This window comes from Limanda limanda, chromosome 11 (assembly GCF_963576545.1).
Source record: "Limanda limanda chromosome 11, fLimLim1.1, whole genome shotgun sequence".
In the NCBI taxonomy this organism is placed as follows: Eukaryota; Metazoa; Chordata; class Actinopteri; order Pleuronectiformes; family Pleuronectidae; genus Limanda; species Limanda limanda.
In genome coordinates this window covers 293,783-310,483 of record NC_083646.1, presented here as the reverse complement: position 1 = coordinate 310,483, position 16,701 = coordinate 293,783, and the positions used below count along the sequence as shown (strand labels likewise).

Here is a 16,701-nt window from a genome sequence, read left to right as displayed (position 1 = left end):
AACTTGTAGCTCTAAAGCTAACAGTCATGTGTAGCTCTAAAGCTAACAGTCATGTGTAGCTCTAAAGCTAATAGTAACTTGTAGCTCTAAAGCTAATAGTAACGTGTAGCTCTAAAGCTAACTGTCATGTGTAGCTCTAAAGCTAACAGTCATGTGTAGCTCTATAGCTAATAGTAATGTGTAGCTCTAAAGCTAATAGTAACTTGTCGCTGTAAAGTTAATAGTAACTTGTAGCTCTAAAGCTAACAGTAATGTGTAGCTCTAAAGCTAATAGTAACTTGTAGCTCTAAAGCTAATAGTAACTTGTCGCTCTAAAGCTAATAGTAACTTGTAGCTCTAAAGCTAACTGTCATGTGTAGCTCTAAAGCTAATAGTAACGTGTAGCTCTAAAGCTAATAGTAACTTGTCGCTGTAAAGTTAATAGTAACTTGTAGCTCTAAAGCTAACAGTCATGTGTAGCTCTAAAGCTAATAGTAACTTGTAGCTCTAAAGCTAATAGTAACGTGTAGCTCTAAAGCTAATAGTAACTTGTAGCTCTAAAGCTAACAGTAATGTGTAGCTCTAAAGCTAATAGTAACTTGTCGCTGTAAAGTTAATAGTAACTTGTAGCTCTAAAGCTAACAGTAATGTGTAGCTCTAAAGCTAATAGTAACTTGTAGCTCTAAAGCTAATAGTAACTTGTAGCTCTAAAGCTAATAGTAACGTGTAGCTCTAAAGCTAATAGTAACTTGTCGCTGTAAAGCTAATAGTAACGTGTAGCTCTAGAGAGCTAACAGTTCCCGGTGTTCCCCTGGTCTTCTAGAAACCAAGTCTGATGGAAGCCCCAGGTTCTGCACTGAGTTCCAGAAGGTGAATGCTGGAACTGTCCCAGATGCACATCCGTGGCCTCTCCTTGAGGAGTGCTGATGAAATTGGTCCTGCAAAGTATGTGAGTAAACTCATCAAAATCACGACTGTTTGCTGTCCTAGCTCCTAAATGGTGGAATGAGCTCCCACTCGACATCCGGACATCTGAAAGTTTACACATCTTTCGCCGAAAACTAAAAACCCACCTCTTCCGACTGTACCTTGAATAAAAAAAAACTAAAAAAAAAAAACTAACCACTTTTGAAAACTAACACTTTGGTAGCACTAAAATGGCACTTACTTATAGCACTCTGTAGTTTTGCTTTATTTCGAAGAAATTTTACTGTCTTGATTCTTGTTGTTCTAGGTTTGTACCCTCGGGGTTGAATGCACTTATTGTAAGTCGCTTTGGATAAAAGCGTCAGCTAAATGAAATGTAATGTAATGTAATGTAACTTGACAAGTTGAAGGGATATCGGCAGGTTCCCTTAACTAACCACAAGAGCAGCGGCATCGGCAGCAACACACACATTAGGCTACTATCCCACACATCGCACACAAATACCCACTAGGCCGGCTTCTCACGGGCCAGGCTCATCACAATGTGCTGCTTGTTGAAGTAGCAGCTGATAATAAATCAGTTCCATCACGTTTAAAATAAACCAATTATGTAAAATTCATACGTTGCATCTGATAATGAATGATAACCGTTTTTGTAACTCAACTTTTATTTTGCGTTTTATTCAAACTGGATTTTAACAGCTGGATTTCTTGTACAGATAAACGGTCCCGCTGATGAACGGCTGCTGGTCCTGCTCTCTCTCAGGACTCAGGTTGGAGCTTCGCATGTATCTGTCTGCGTGTCTGCGTCCAGCTGGTGTCCACAGCCCCTCGTCCTCCATCAGCTGCAGCTCCCTCTCCAGCTCCTGCTTGTATTCCTCTGCTTGGGTTTCTGTGTGGTTGCCTCTTGCCATACACACCAGGGCTCCTGCAAACAGAGAACAACTCTGTTGTAGGACTCTGGCATATCTCTGTCAACATGGATCTCAAGATCTTTACGTTATGTGAACACTGGTGCTAAAAACTATGAAACAACACGCTCTCTAGTTTCCTTTTGTATTTTAGGGAACAGCACCAACAACAAAGTAACCCCAACGAGTGTGTGGGAATTTCCGTCGTCAACACTACACCTGACATTCTATTGGTTGGGGAGTTAAACAGACTTGTTGCACTAAAAAGGAGCAAATGTGTCACATGCACAGAAGCATGGAGCGTGAGGAGAAGAGCGGCAGTGGGAGCGCAGGAAATCGCAAACAACAAAATATCAAGTGCAAGCAAACAGTTTGAGTGAAGAGTTCAGAGTCAAAGAATGAAAGGAATCCGTCCTGTTCTCAAACTGAACGACTGCTCTGGATTAAAGAAGGAAAAGCACAGAACAACCTCCCTGGTTCATCGGCATTGCAAACCACACCTGTTTTTTTCAGAGTTTTACTAAGGTTTAGTTTTATAAACTAAAGCTGACACTAGTTTTCCTGCTCACTGAAGACTGGAGCCCAGCGGCGGCTGTGAGCTGCTCACCTGGTTTGGCGGCGTGGCAGAGTTCCCTGACAACACTGACCGGAGCGAAACCAGCACAGAGAGCGCCGGCGACCATCACCACATCAAACACACCTGAGGAAGGAAGAGGAGCGGGTTCAGGTTCCACAGAAAAGACTTTAATGTTTCAGCATGGTAATGAGGCAGAATACTTTGTGTGTGTACAGTGTGTATATAGAGTGTATTACATTACATTACATTTCATTTGGCTGACGCTTTTATCCAAAGCGACTCAAGCGACCAAGAACAACAAGAATCAAGAAAGTACAAATTCTTCAAAAATAAAGCAAAACTACAAAATGCTATAAGTAAGTGCCATTTAAGTGCTACTAAATTGTTAGTTAAAAAAATTGTTAGTAATTTTTTTTTTATTCAAGGTGTAGTCTGATAGGAGGAGAGTTGATTAAAGATCGCGCGCTCAAGAGTTTTGGAAACAAAGGAAGAAGAGAGACAGGTCTGTAGTTATTTACTGAGACAGAGGAGTGAAAGAGGAGAGCGAAGGGGATGAAGATGAAGATGATGGAAATAAAGTTATAGAAGGAGGATCAAAAAATGAAGAGTGTGAGACATCAATCTTTTGTGTAAAGTAGTTGACAAAGTGGCTTGGTAGAAGGGAGGAGGGAGGAGGGGGACTGGGGGGGCCCAGGAGGTTGGAAAAGATGGAGAAGAGTTTTTTTGGGGTTAGAAAATGAGGATTGAATAGTAGTTTGGTAAAAAGTGGTTTTGGCTGCAGAAATAAAGGCAGAGAAAGAGGAGAGAAGAGACTGATCGGCGAGTAGGTCGTCCTGGTGTTTAGATTTCCGCCATTTCCTTTCTGATGCTCACATGTGGCTCTGTCAGCACGAGTCAGAGCCACGGAGCTGGGGAGGAGATGAGCATAAGTGTGTACAGCGTGTTTACAGTATGTACAGTGTGTACAGTGTGTACAGCGTGTATACAGTATGTACAGTGTGTGTACATTATGTACAGTGTGTACAGTGTGTACAGCGTGTATACAGTATGTACAGTGTGTACAGCGTGTATACAGTATGTACAGTGTGTACAATGTGTATATAGAGTGCATACAGTTTGTGTATTGTGTATATAGAGTATATATAGTGTGTGTAGTGTACCAGTCTGTGCAGGCAGTGGGTCTGTTCCCAGTAAAGCCAGTTTCAGGTCCTGGTAGAGTCCGGTCTCAGCAGCTTGTTCCAGCATTCCTTCACTGCCGTCCACTCCCACAAAGTGTCTGAAGCCTAGTTCAAACATCTGGACTCACAACAACAAGATGACCAACATCAACACCTGATGAGACGTCAACACAACACATGTTCAGATTCTGAGGACAGTCCTCTTGAAGCTGTTTGGTCACCAGAATCTTACCAGTTTAGCGACCCATCCGGTTCCACAGGCCACGTCCAGAACCAGAACATCTCCAGGACTCCCAGTGAAGTTCTCAGACAGGAAATCTACAGCCAGCTGTGGAGATCTGTAGCTCATCAGAGATAAGTCCTGTTCAACAAACACATGTTCAGTTCCAGATGTTACAGCAGCTGGCTGACGTCTGAAGCAGCACTGATCCTGAGGTCCTGTCCCTGCGGCTGCAGTTCAGCTTGTTGCCCACTAGGGGGAGCGAAACCAGCTGATCTCAATGTTTTTTAAACCAGTGGTTGTCAACTGGTCTGGCTTCGGGTCGCACCATCACCCATCACTGACAAGCCGCCAGCCAAATCGAGGAAAATGTTTCACTTATCAAATTTTGTTAATGAGTAGATGGAGCAGTTTGAACCTGAGCTAATACAGAATATCACAACATGCCAACACATTTAAACAAGTTTAATGATAAACAAAAACGACCAGCAGGTGGCGATGCTAGAGAGGGAAATATTCCGTTTTACACTCAATTAGCCGCATTTTAATTAAAAACCAAAAAGTGCATCTTAAGGACCAGAGGTGTCAAAAGTATTCACATTCATTACTCAAGTAGAAGTATAGACACTAGGGTTTAAAAGGACTTCTGTAGAAGTTGAAGTATCAACTCAAGCGTTTTACGTAGTTAAGTAAAAGTGTAAAAGTACAGGTTTCAAAACTACTTAAAAGTATAAAAGTAAGTAATGTAAGGGGAATTTTTTTTCCATTGAGGACAAACTCTTAAGCCGCGTCTCGGGGGCCTGTAGTGCACGCCCCCCCCTCCTCCAGCAGCAGGTTCTCAGAGTTATTTGAGCCTGAAGGTTCCTAACCGGTACAGCCTGATTCGACTCTGGTCGAGCATGGAGCTTTTTTAACAGACTCAACGATGCTGTCATCCACAAACATGAAATAAAAAAGTCCAACTACTGAGAGGTAGTTTTAAAAATAATATAATTATATAGCTTTAGCTGAGCATACTTTGCCGCTGTCTATTAGCATTACAAGGCATTAACGCCACATACTGTAAAGGAGTGTGAATAGACGGCACTCTGCTGCATAAAAAATCCCCTTCAAAATTAAAGCACAGGTTGTTTTTCTTCTGAATGTTTTGTGCCCAGGTAAAGGCCGACCCCCTGAAGACGGGACCAGTTGATCAGCTGCTTTACACTCACTGTTTCGTAGTTCTTGGCCCACGCGTTGTAGAACTGAGCTGTGTCTCTCGCTCGAGGACTCTTGCACGACTGGAGAGCGAGGATGACTTCTTCTGCAGTTCTGGAGTCCGACATGATTACGGCGAAGTCACACCTGAGGAGACAAGTTGAGTTTACATGAGATTCTAAACTAACACACGAAAAACAAAGTAACAAGGGGAGAGAACATGTGAAATGAAAGACACGTTCTTCATGTCAAAGGAAGCGACCGGCCCCCACCTCTCTGAGACGCTCACTGCTCATCCTGGGTCATAGAAGCTCACTGAACCAGTTTGTGTGTGAGTGGGGGGTTGATGGTTCAAGCATAGACATGTTAACACACTATTACAGGACAAGCTGCTGAAGACCTCTGCTACAGCCACATCAGCAAGGCGTCTCATGCAGCTTCCCGCGCTGCTCTGATCCGACCACGCCCTCATTCACCTTTAACATCCTAATCACAGCTGTGCTAATGCAGGTGAATCAATGACTTGATTATTTCACGTATGAATCAGAAGCTTCCTGCTGGTAGAAGTGGTCTGTACAAACCCCTCGGGGGGGGGGGGGTTGTGTTACAGCAGGTCAGTGATGAACCTGCTGTAACACAAACCCCTCGGGGGGGGGGGGGGGGAGTCAGACTGAATGATGGTCTGACTCTTTTTACTGATGGTTCACAACCTCTTTATTTCCATCTCCGTACAGCTGCAGCTTCTTGGACCAACTGGAGGCTTCTCACAGACTCTAGAACCCAGAGTGGGAGCTGGTTCCACAGGAGAAGAGCCTGGTAGCTGAAGGTTCTACCTCCTGTTCTACTCTCACAGACTCACTGGGACGTCCTGATGATAAAGACTCACACTGATCCAGTCCAGAGGGAACTAATGGACGAGTTTCTCAGCTTCCTCCTGAGACAGGATGTTCCTCATGTTCATGATACTGTGCAGATGTGGGTCACATGTCCTGGTCCTAGAGACTTGTTCTCTATGTGGGTCACAGGTCCTGGTCCTAGAGACTTGTTCTCTATGTGGGTCACATGTCCTGGTCCTAGAGACTTGTTCTCTATGTGGGTCACATGTCCTGGTCCTAGAGACTTGTTCTCTATGTGGGTCACATGTCCTGGTCCTAGAGACTTGTTCTCTATGTGGGTCACATGTCCTGGTCCTAGAGACTTGTTCTCTATGTGGGTCACATGTCCTGGTCCTAGAGACTTGTTCTCTATGTGGGTCACATGTCCTGGTCCTAGAGACTTGTTCTCTATGTGGGTCACATGTCCTGGTCCTAGAGACTTGTTCTCTATGTGGGTCACATGTCCTGGTCCTAGAGACTTGTTCTCTATGTGGGTCACAGGTCCTGGTCCTAGAGACTTGTTCTCTATGTGGGTCACATGTCCTGGTCCTAGAGACTTGTTCTCTATGTGGGTCACATGTCCTGGTCCTAGAGACTTGTTCTCTATGTGGGTCACATGTCCTGGTCCTAGAGACTTGTTCTCTATGTGGGTCACATGTCCTGGTCCTAGAGACTTGTTCTCTATGTGGGTCACATGTCCTGGTCCTAGAGACTTGTTCTCTATGTGGGTCACATGTCCTGGTCCTAGAGACTTGTTCTCTATGTGGGTCACATGTCCTGGTCCTAGAGACTTGTTCTATACGTGGGTCACATGTCCTGGTCCTAGAGACTTGTTCTATACGTGGGTCACATGTCCTGGTCCTAGAGACTTGTTCTCTATGTGGGTCACATGTCCTGGTCCTAGAGACTTGTTCTCTATGTGGGTCACATGTCCTGGTCCTAGAGACTTGTTCTCTATGTGGGTCACATGTCCTGGTCCTAGAGACTTGTTCTCTATGTGGGTCACATGTCCTGGTCCTAGAGATTTGTTCTCTATGTGGGTCACATGTCCTGGTCCTAGAGACTTGTTCTCTATGTGGGTCACATGTCCTGGTCCTAGAGACTTGTTCTATATGTGGGTCACATGTCCTGGTCCTAGAGACTTGTTCTCTATGTGGATCACATGTCCTGGTCCTAGAGACTTGTTCTCTATGTGGGTCACATGTCCTGGTCCTAGAGACTTGTTCTCTATGTGGGTCACATGTCCTGGTCCTAGAGACTTGTTCTCTATGTGGGTCACATGTCCTGGTCCTAGAGACTTGTTCTATACGTGGGTCACATGTCCTGGTCCTAGAGACTTGTTCTATACGTGGGTCACATGTCCTGGTCCTAGAGACTTGTTCTCTATGTGGGTCACATGTCCTGGTCCTAGAGACTTGTTCTCTATGTGGGTCACATGTCCTGGTCCTAGAGACTTGTTCTCTATGTGGGTCACATGTCCTGGTCCTAGAGACTTGTTCTATATGTGGGTCACATGTCCTGGTCCTAGAGACTTGTTCTATATGTGGGTCACATGTCCTGGTCCTAGAGACTTGTTCTCTATGTGGGTCACATGTCCTGGTCCTAGAGACTTGTTCTCTATGTGGGTCACATGTCCTGGTCCTAGAGACTTGTTCTCTATGTGGGTCACATGTCCTGGTCCTAGAGACTTGTTCTCTATGTGGGTCACATGTCCTGGTCCTAGAGACTTGTTCTCTATGTGGGTCACATGTCCTGGTCCTAGAGACTTGTTCTCTATGTGGGTCACATGTCCTGGTCCTAGAGACTTGTTCTCTATGTGGGTCACATGTCCTGGTCCTAGAGACTTGTTCTCTATGTGGGTCACATGTCCTGGTCCTAGAGACATGTTCTCTATGTGGGTCACATGTCCTGGTCCTAGAGACTTGTTCTCTATGTGGGTCACATGTCCTGGTCCTAGAGATTTGTTCTCTATGTGGGTCACATGTCCTGGTCCTAGAGACTTGTTCTCTATGTGGGTCACATGTCCTGGTCCTAGAGACTTGTTCTCTATGTGGGTCACATGTCCTGGTCCTAGAGACTTGTTCTCTATGTGGGTCACATGTCCTGGTCCTAGAGACATGTTCTCTATGTGGGTCACATGTCCTGGTCCTAGAGACTTGTTCTCTATGTGGGTCACATGTCCTGGTCCTAGAGACTTGTTCTCTATGTGGGTCACATGTCCTGGTCCTAGAGACTTGTTCTCTATGTGGGTCACATGTCCTGGTCCTAGAGACTTGTTCTCTATGTGGGTCACATGTCCTGGTCCTAGAGACTTGCTCTCTATGTGGGTCACATGTCCTGGTCCTAGAGACTTGTTTTATATGTGGGTCACCTGTCCTGGTCCTAGAGACTTGTTCTCTATGTGGGTCACATGTCCTGGTCCTAGAGACATGTTCTCTATGTGGGTCACATATCCTGGTCCTAGAGACTTGTTCTCTATGTGGGTCACATGTCCTGGTCCTAGAGACTTGTTCTCTATGTGGGTCACATGTCCTGGTCCTAGAGACTTGTTTTCTATGTGGGTGACATGTCCTGGTCCTAGAGACATGTTCTCTATGTGGGTCACATATCCTGGTCCTAGAGACTTGTTCTCTATGTGGGTCACATGTCCTGGTCCTAGAGACTTGTTCTCTATGTGGGTCACATGTCCTGGTCCTAGAGACTTGTTTTCTATGTGGGTGACATGTCCTGGTCCTAGAGACTTGTTCTATATGTGGGTCACATGTCCTGGTCCTAGAGACTTGTTCTCTATGTGGGTCACATGTCTTGGTCCTAGAGACTTGTTTTATATGTGGGTCACCTGTCCTGGTCCTACAGACTTGTTCTCTATGTGGGTCACATGTCCTGGTCCTAGAGACATGTTCTCTATGTGGGTCACATATCCTGGTCCTAGAGACTTGTTCTCTATGTGGGTCACATGTCCTGGTCCTAGAGACTTGTTCTCTATGTGGGTCACATGTCCTGGTCCTAGAGACTTGTTTTATATGTGGGTCACATGTCCTGGTCCTAGAGACTTGTTCTCTATGTGGGTCACATGTCCTGGTCCTAGAGACTTGTTTTATATGTGGGTCACATGTCCTGGTCCTAGAGACTTGTTCTCTATGTGGGTCACATGTCCTGGTCCTAGAGACTTGTTCTCTATGTGGGTCACATGTCCTGGTCCTAGAGACTTGTTCTCTATGTGGGTCACATGTCCTGGTCCTAGAGACTTGTTCTCTATGTGGGTCACATGTCCTGGTCCTAGAGACTTGTTCTCTATGTGGGTCACATGTCCTGGTCCTAGAGACTTGTTTTATATGTGGGTCACATGTCCTGGTCCTAGAGACTTGTTCTATATGTGGGTCACATGTCCTGGTCCTAGAGACATGTTCTCTATGTGGGTCACATGTCCTGGTCCTAGAGACTTGTTCTCTATGTGGGTCACATGTCCTGGTCCTAACTGGAGGTTCCTCCCAGTGGAGCTGGGGGACAAACTAACACAGAGGGGACTATCTGGTCCCACAGTGTCTCTCTCAGATGTTTAAGGACCATTACAATGAGCTCAGTCTGAATTTAGAAGTAAGAAGTTGTGGGTCGTCCAGACCTGGAAGTTCTTGAGATGTTCCTGAAGTTGGATTAAGTGATTAGATTCATCAGCTTCATGTATGTACAGCTGGATGTCTTCTGCTCAGTAGTGGACATGAACCAGGTGCTTCTGAAGATGTTTCCTAAAGGGAGCAGAAGGTGAGAAGGAGCCAGAGCTTTCAGGTGTCAAGCTCCTCTTTTGTGGAATCATCTCAGCTTCAGTTCTGGAGGGAGACTCCCTCTCTATGTTTAAGACTCAAACCTTCCTTTGTGATAAAGTTATTGTTTATAGAGCTGGTCCAGGTTTGTCTCAGCTTCTCTTTCCTCTTCATCACATGTCTCCTCCACACATGAGGAGTGCTGCTGCTTCATCGGTTGTTGATCCAGGCTCTGGCATGATCGATGCTGGGGAAGGCCAGACCAGTTTATTATATTTACATAATCATGAGTTTATAATATTTTGATGAAGATCAGTTCATTATATTTTGATGATGTCAGATATCAGCTGTGTTTCTGGTCTGTGTTAAACGTGAGGAATCAGTTTCAGGTCGGAGTGACACATCTCTGTGAGGACACGATCTTGGTCCAGTCTCATCGCGAGCTGCTCCGCGCAGACTCCCTGCATCCTCCTCCTCCTCTTCATCATCTTCATCATCTTCATCCTCCTCCTCAGCACCAGCAGCCAGCGGCTCCTCTGCGGCTCCTCTGCGGACCTTCGAGCGGACCTATGCGGACTGGAGCCTCGGCAGCAGCGGCCCTTGCTCGGTGATTTCCCCGCTGGATGTGAAGCTCCGCGCCGGGAGACAGCGTCTGTCCGTCGGTCGGTCCTCCGTCCCCGCGTCCCGCATCCCGCTGCTCGGCCTCAAGATGGCGGACATGATGGAGCTGGGACCCGCCTACGGTGAGGAGCAGGCCGCTGTGGGTTAGGGACACACTACCCGGGTTAGGGACACACTACCCGGGTTAGGGACACACTACCCGGGTTAACTCCCCGCTGTAGCCCGGTGTATCCCGGGGAATCAGACCTGTCCCGGGTCAGTGAGCTGGGGTTTCTTGTGTTCTGATTGGTTAGTGATCGGCTGCTGTTGTTGTTATGGATCTCTGTCTCTCGCCTTTAATGGAATCACTTTAATCAGTTTATCATTTTATTGTTTTATTAATTTCACACCTCAGATAAAAAATCTGACATTTGATCAATACAGAGGAAAATGGCGGACAGAGCATCTGCGTCACTTCCGCTCGTCTGTGATGAAACTAATCGATTATTGTTTATTGGTCAATAATAATAATATAATAATAATAATAATAAAAGATGAAAACAACAGAGCAGGAAACTGCGCGTGCTCGTGCTGTCTCGGGCCTTCACCTGCGTGCGCATGCCCGTCGGGGTGGGTACCAGGTGACGTCATGTCTGTAGATTTGACAGTTTATTATTTTGTCAGTTCTTATTTTTAATTCGGTTCATCTTATTTTGAAAACGGAATCCAGGTAAAGTAACGGAGTATTTGTACTCACATACTCATCGACTTTTACTTGAGTCATACTTGTCAGTACCTTCAGAGAAAAGGGGCAAAGTGTGTGTTCGTCTATGTGTCTGTGTGTGTGTGTTGGTTGGTGTGTGTGTTTGTGTATTTGTGTTTGTTGGTGTGTGTGTGTGTGTGTGTGTGTTTGTGTATTTGTGTTTGTTGGTGTGTGTGTGTGTTTGTTGGTGTGTGTGTGTGTGTGTGTGTGTGTGTGTGTGTGTGTGTTGCTAGGTAGCAAGCTCAGCTGCTCTCAGCTCTTTCCAAAACATGACCTCATCTGAGTGCAAATAGTAAGCACTTTTATTTTGAAACGAACTTCATCCGCTCATCAATGATGAAACGACACATTTTTATTTTATTTTATTGTACAGAAATTCTATATTTAAATATGCAAATGACAGATTGGTTGGGTGGGGTTAAGTGAGCCAACAAATGTCCTCACAAGTGTAGAAGAATGTGTTGTTGTTGTAGACAGAGAGCAGTGTGATGTCATCACTGTTTAGACACAATGTCATGATGACATCACTTGCTATAGCACGATGACTTCATCAGTGACTCAGCTTGATGTCATCCTTTAATCCTCAGTCCAAACGTCCTGTTAGTGATAACTGCTCAGCAGTGTTGCATTGTGGGAGCTGTAGTCTCCGTGTGCGTTCACATGTCAGTTTGCTGATGGATCTCTTCTGTGTCTCAGCCATGTCTCCGGTGCTGGCGGGCTTCCTGGGAGCCGGTGTTCTCGTGGTGGTCGTGGTGGTCCTGGTTCTTCTCTGGTCGTTCTGTCAGCGCCGCTACCTGCGCGCCGCCGGGCGCTACAAGCTGCGTGGAGACCGTTACTGCGATGCTGAGGACCCGCCCTACAAGTTCATTCACATGCTGAAGGGCATCAGCATTTACCCAGAATCCCTCAGCAGCAGCAAGAGGATCGTTCGCAGCCTCCGCACGGCGGACCGGTCCGACCGCGATGGAGGGCGCGGCGCCACGGCTGCTGCCACGGCCGGGAGGGGCATGGTGCTGGTGGACGCCGAGAACAACATCCTGGACGTGCCGGGGCAGCTGCAGATGAGTCACCTGGTTCCCCCGGCCAGACCGGGTCCTGGCCACGGACCGGCCCGGCTGGAGCGGGCGCTGCCGGTCCGCGCCGACTACAGCTGCCTGGACAGCAGCTCCGCCAGCAGCTCCGCCAGCAGCAAGACGGCGTCCCCCTTCACCCCCGCCTCCTCCGAGCCGGAGCCGGAGCCGAGCCTCGGCTCCATCAGCCTCACCGTCGACTACAACTTCCCCAAGAAGGCCCTGGTGGTGACCATCGTGGGGGCCCGGGGCCTTCCCGCCATGGACGAGCAGGCGGGCAGCTCGGACCCCTACGTGAAGATGACCATCCTGCCGGAGAAGAAGCACCGCGTCAAGACCCGCGTGCTGAGGAAGACCCTGGACCCGCTGTTCGATGAGACCTTCACCTTCTACGGCGTGGCGTACAGCTCGCTGCCCGAGCTCAACCTGCACTTCCTGGTCCTCAGCTTCGACCGGTTCGCCCGTGATGATGTCATCGGGGAGGCGGTGGTGCCGCTGAAGGGCGTGGACCCGAGCACCGGCCGGGTGCACCTGAGCCAGCAGATCAGCAAGAGGAACATGCAGGTGAGTGGATTCAGAGAGTCGGACTTCTGTTGATCACGTCCAACCCTGACCTACAGGTCCAACATGTCGTCCCCGATCCGTCCTCTGTCCTTCAGCCTGAGGACGGGGACACCTCAGAGCGTCACATGTGAGAATCCCTCGTGATATTAGGATATTATAGGTTTTTCACTTTAGTAACTGCAAACAATAGAGTTGGTTTATTTAAGATCTAAACGATGTTATTACAGTGACGTCCCCGGCAAATCAATGTTTTTGGTCTTGGAGGACCACTGATGATGTAACGGCTTCTTGACGGGCTGAGCCGATTCGTAGGGGAAGATTTCCACAGATGTCCTCAGTGTCGTCTTTGTCCGTGGTCGTTGTCCGAGCTAACTCTCAGCTGCGAACTCGCTCAGAGTCACGATCTGGTGTGAGATGTCAGTGAGATCCAGGAAGAGGAAACCGAGGGAGCCGTTGGGGTCATGTGACCCTCAGTGATCTTCTCTGTGTTTCAGTGTGAGAGTCGTGGTGAGCTGCTGGCGTCTCTGTCCTACCAACCGGTGTCTCATCGTCTCAGCGTGGTCGTCCTCAAGGCGCGGCACCTCCCCAAGATGGACGTCACCGGTCTGTCAGCCAGTGAGTAGCATGTGAAACCTTGAGAGGACGTTTTACTCTTTGTCCATAAACACGTTCAGTGATGTGCTGCAAACAGCTGTGGTTTGTTTAATTGAAATGAGGAGTTGGTTTTTCACTCTTCAGCTCATCCTGTGAACATCATCGTGTGTGAAACACTGAGTAAAAACAGAACCGTGACCCTCACCCTTTGTGTCACAGCAGCGTTCAGAGACACAAACACCTCGAAGGCTGATTCAAGCTTCAAAATACTCACTAGCCGAGCAATATAAATATACAACATATAACCAACACTGTAAAATATGGTAATTACACTTTTGCTCTCACCAGTCTGTCTTATAGTCAAGACATTATGTTATTTACTTTTGTTCAAGTTCAGGAATATATTTTTTAAATGATCAGTAAACTGGATTTTCTCCGATAACCAAGAATTCAAAATATCGTCCACAATAATTATGACGGAGATAACGCTGCGTCCACAGGGACACGAGGCAGAGACCCCCCCCCTGTTTGAGGGGGAGGAGCATCCGTTCCAACATCCACCAAGTGATCAGGCTCATAAACAGACTGGGCCCCTCCCACTTCCATCTGCAAGCCCCCCCATTCACACACACCCTGATTCCTCCCATCTCCGACAAATCATTATAATGTATGGACTAAAATATACTTTACATTAAAAGCTCTTTGAAGGGAAAACAGATGAATGTCAATAAGATAGATAGATAGATAAATTAAGTCGTCATAGCAGCCGGTATATTTGAATACAATAAAATACAATACTATAGAATAAAATAAAAAATATTGAGGTAGAAAGAATAAAAACAGAAACACAAGATAAATAGGTAGATAAGGTGCAGTGGCAAGATGATGGTAATAGTACTGATGATATGATGGTAATGTTATTGTTAGACAGTATATACAAATAGTACAGTATATATAGTATATAATATAACATAATATATATTTATATATGATAGTAATTATACCAATATAATAGCAGAATATAGTAATAATGGCAGCAACAGTATATATAATAATAATAGTATAATAATAATAACATGTATACATGTATAAATATGTGTATATAGACTTATTTATACAAAGAATATACAGAGAGTATGTTATAATATATGATATATAGTAGAGGTATAAATATAAGTATTTGACTATACAATAGATAATATAATATACTATGAGTGTAAGAATATGTATACAGAGTGTGCAAAAGACAATATTATAGTATAAAATGATATATAATATCAATATGGTTTATATGAACACATATCACATATGATGTGAAGTAAGTGTATATGGAGCAGAGTGTTGTACAGGTTCACAGAGCAGGAGACAGGTTTAGTGCAGTTCTGTGATGGAGGCTCTGACAGAGGGGGAGGAGTTGTACAGTCTTATTGCGGTTGGGAGGAACGACTTCCTGTATCGTTTCTTCGAGCAGCGGGGGGGTTGAATGAGTCTGTGGCTGAAGCTGCTCCTTAGCTCGTCCAGTGTTTTGTGGGGGGGGTGAGAGGGATTGTCCATGATTGCCAGCAGCTTTGCCAGCATCCTGTCCTCCACCCCCTCCTCCAGGGTGACCAGCTTAGAGCCGACCACAGACTCTGCCTTCCCCATGAGTTTTTTATAAGCTCCTTCTGCTAACATTGGTTTTTAATACTCTTTTAAACATTATTTATTGCTGTCTTTTTCTATTTTAGAGGCACTGTTCGCTTGTGAGAAACACAAATGTAGATTTCTATGTGTTTGAAAATGATAATATATAGAATCTTCAATCTTGTGACAAGTCACAGTGAGTGTAGATGTAGACGTGTGTTGACTCCTCCCCCCTCTCTCTGCTCAGACCCCTACGTGAAGGTGAACGTTTTCTACGGACGGAAGCGAATCGCCAAGAAGAAGACGCACGTGAAGAAGGGCACGCTGAACCCGGTCTTCAACGAGTCCTTCATCTACGACATCCCCCCCGAGCTGCTGCCAGAGATCTCCATCGAGTTCCTGGTGGTCGATTTCGACCGGACCACCAAGAACGAGGTGCTTGGCCGCCTGCTGCTCGGCCTCCACAGCCCCTCCCCCTCTGGCCCCGCCCACTGGAGGGAGGTGTGTGAAAACCCCCGACGTCAAATCTCCAAATGGCACAACCTCAGCCAGTACTGAGGGGCGGAGCTTCACAGTCCAGCTGACAGTGGCCGCCAGCTTGGACTGAACCAGTGAACAGCACTGGATATACAGACTGTCTGTACAGTACACACACACATATACACACAGATATACACACATAAACACACACATAAACACACAGATATACACACAGATATACACACATATACACACACATATACACACAGATATACACACATATACACACACATATACACACAGATATACACACATATACACACAGATATACACACATATACACACACATATACACACAGATATACACACATATACACACACATACACACACATATACACACACATATACACACACATATACACACACATATACACACACATACACAAACACATATACACACACATATACACACAGATATACACACACATATACACACACATATACACACACATATACACACACATATACATACACATATACACACACATATACACACATACATATATACAAATACACACACATATACATTTACTCGCATATATACATAAACATATACACACATACATATATACAAATACATATACACACACATATAGATATATACACATATACACACACATATACACACATACATATATACATATACACACATACACAGATACATTTATGCAAATACACACATATACACATACATATACACACAAAAATACAAACGTATATACACACACACACACTGTTGTGATCATTGTTAAACTCTACATCTGCAGTTGTTTATTTGAGTCGATAAGAATCAAGCTGTTTTTAAGATAGAATCCTGAGTCCGACTCGTGTGGATGGAACAAACCATCCAATCAGGAAACTCCTCCCCTTTGCTGTTGTCATGCAGTTCATCGCATGTTTGTCCCTAAAGAAAAGTGGAGCTGCTGACGGAAACCTGAAGAACATTTAACTCTGCTTTTAACTCAACGCTGAATTACCCTCGTAGACCGACGCCTCGGACCCGACTCGACCACGTGTTCCACGCCGCTCTGATCGCAGCATGTTTCCCCCCCGCAGCCTGACGCTTCCACTCCCGGTGAAGAAGATGAGAAACGGTTTCCAGTCACAAAGTGTGAGACCTGCAGCGAACGTGGCTGAAGAGGACGGACGTGTCAAATCTGTCGGTCCGATGTTGAACTGAGAGCAGCTGTGATGTCATCAGTCGTCATCTCGTCATTGATGACATCAGAGAGAAACATCTGAGGGTTCGGATGAGACCTCGAATCAGAACTCACAGCTTCTCTCTCCTCTTCCTCCTGTCCCCCCCCCTCCTTTTCTCCTC

The 16,701-nt window shown here is 45.9% G+C and overlaps 2 protein-coding genes across 2 annotated transcripts; one reads left to right on the top strand and one right to left on the bottom strand.

Moving 5' to 3' along the window:
- Positions 1–1,601: 1,601 nt before the first annotated feature.
- LOC133013770 (methyltransferase-like protein 27) lies at positions 1,602–5,117 on the bottom strand. Its single transcript, XM_061080813.1, has 5 exons — positions 5,004–5,117; positions 3,805–3,933; positions 3,555–3,690; positions 2,425–2,517; positions 1,602–1,834 (listed from the first exon to the last, which is right to left on the bottom strand). The coding sequence occupies exons 1-5, from the start codon at positions 5,115–5,117 to the stop codon at positions 1,602–1,604; spliced, it is 705 nt and encodes a 234-aa protein (XP_060936796.1).
- A 5,034-nt stretch (positions 5,118–10,151) lies between these two features.
- syt11b (synaptotagmin XIb) lies at positions 10,152–15,959 on the top strand. The gene is made up of 4 exons (XM_061081215.1): positions 10,152–10,368; positions 11,685–12,622; positions 13,117–13,237; positions 15,087–15,959. The coding sequence occupies exons 1-4, from the start codon at positions 10,335–10,337 to the stop codon at positions 15,395–15,397; spliced, it is 1,404 nt and encodes a 467-aa protein (XP_060937198.1). The 5' UTR covers positions 10,152–10,334; the 3' UTR covers positions 15,398–15,959.
- The last annotated feature ends 742 nt before the right edge of the window (positions 15,960–16,701 follow it).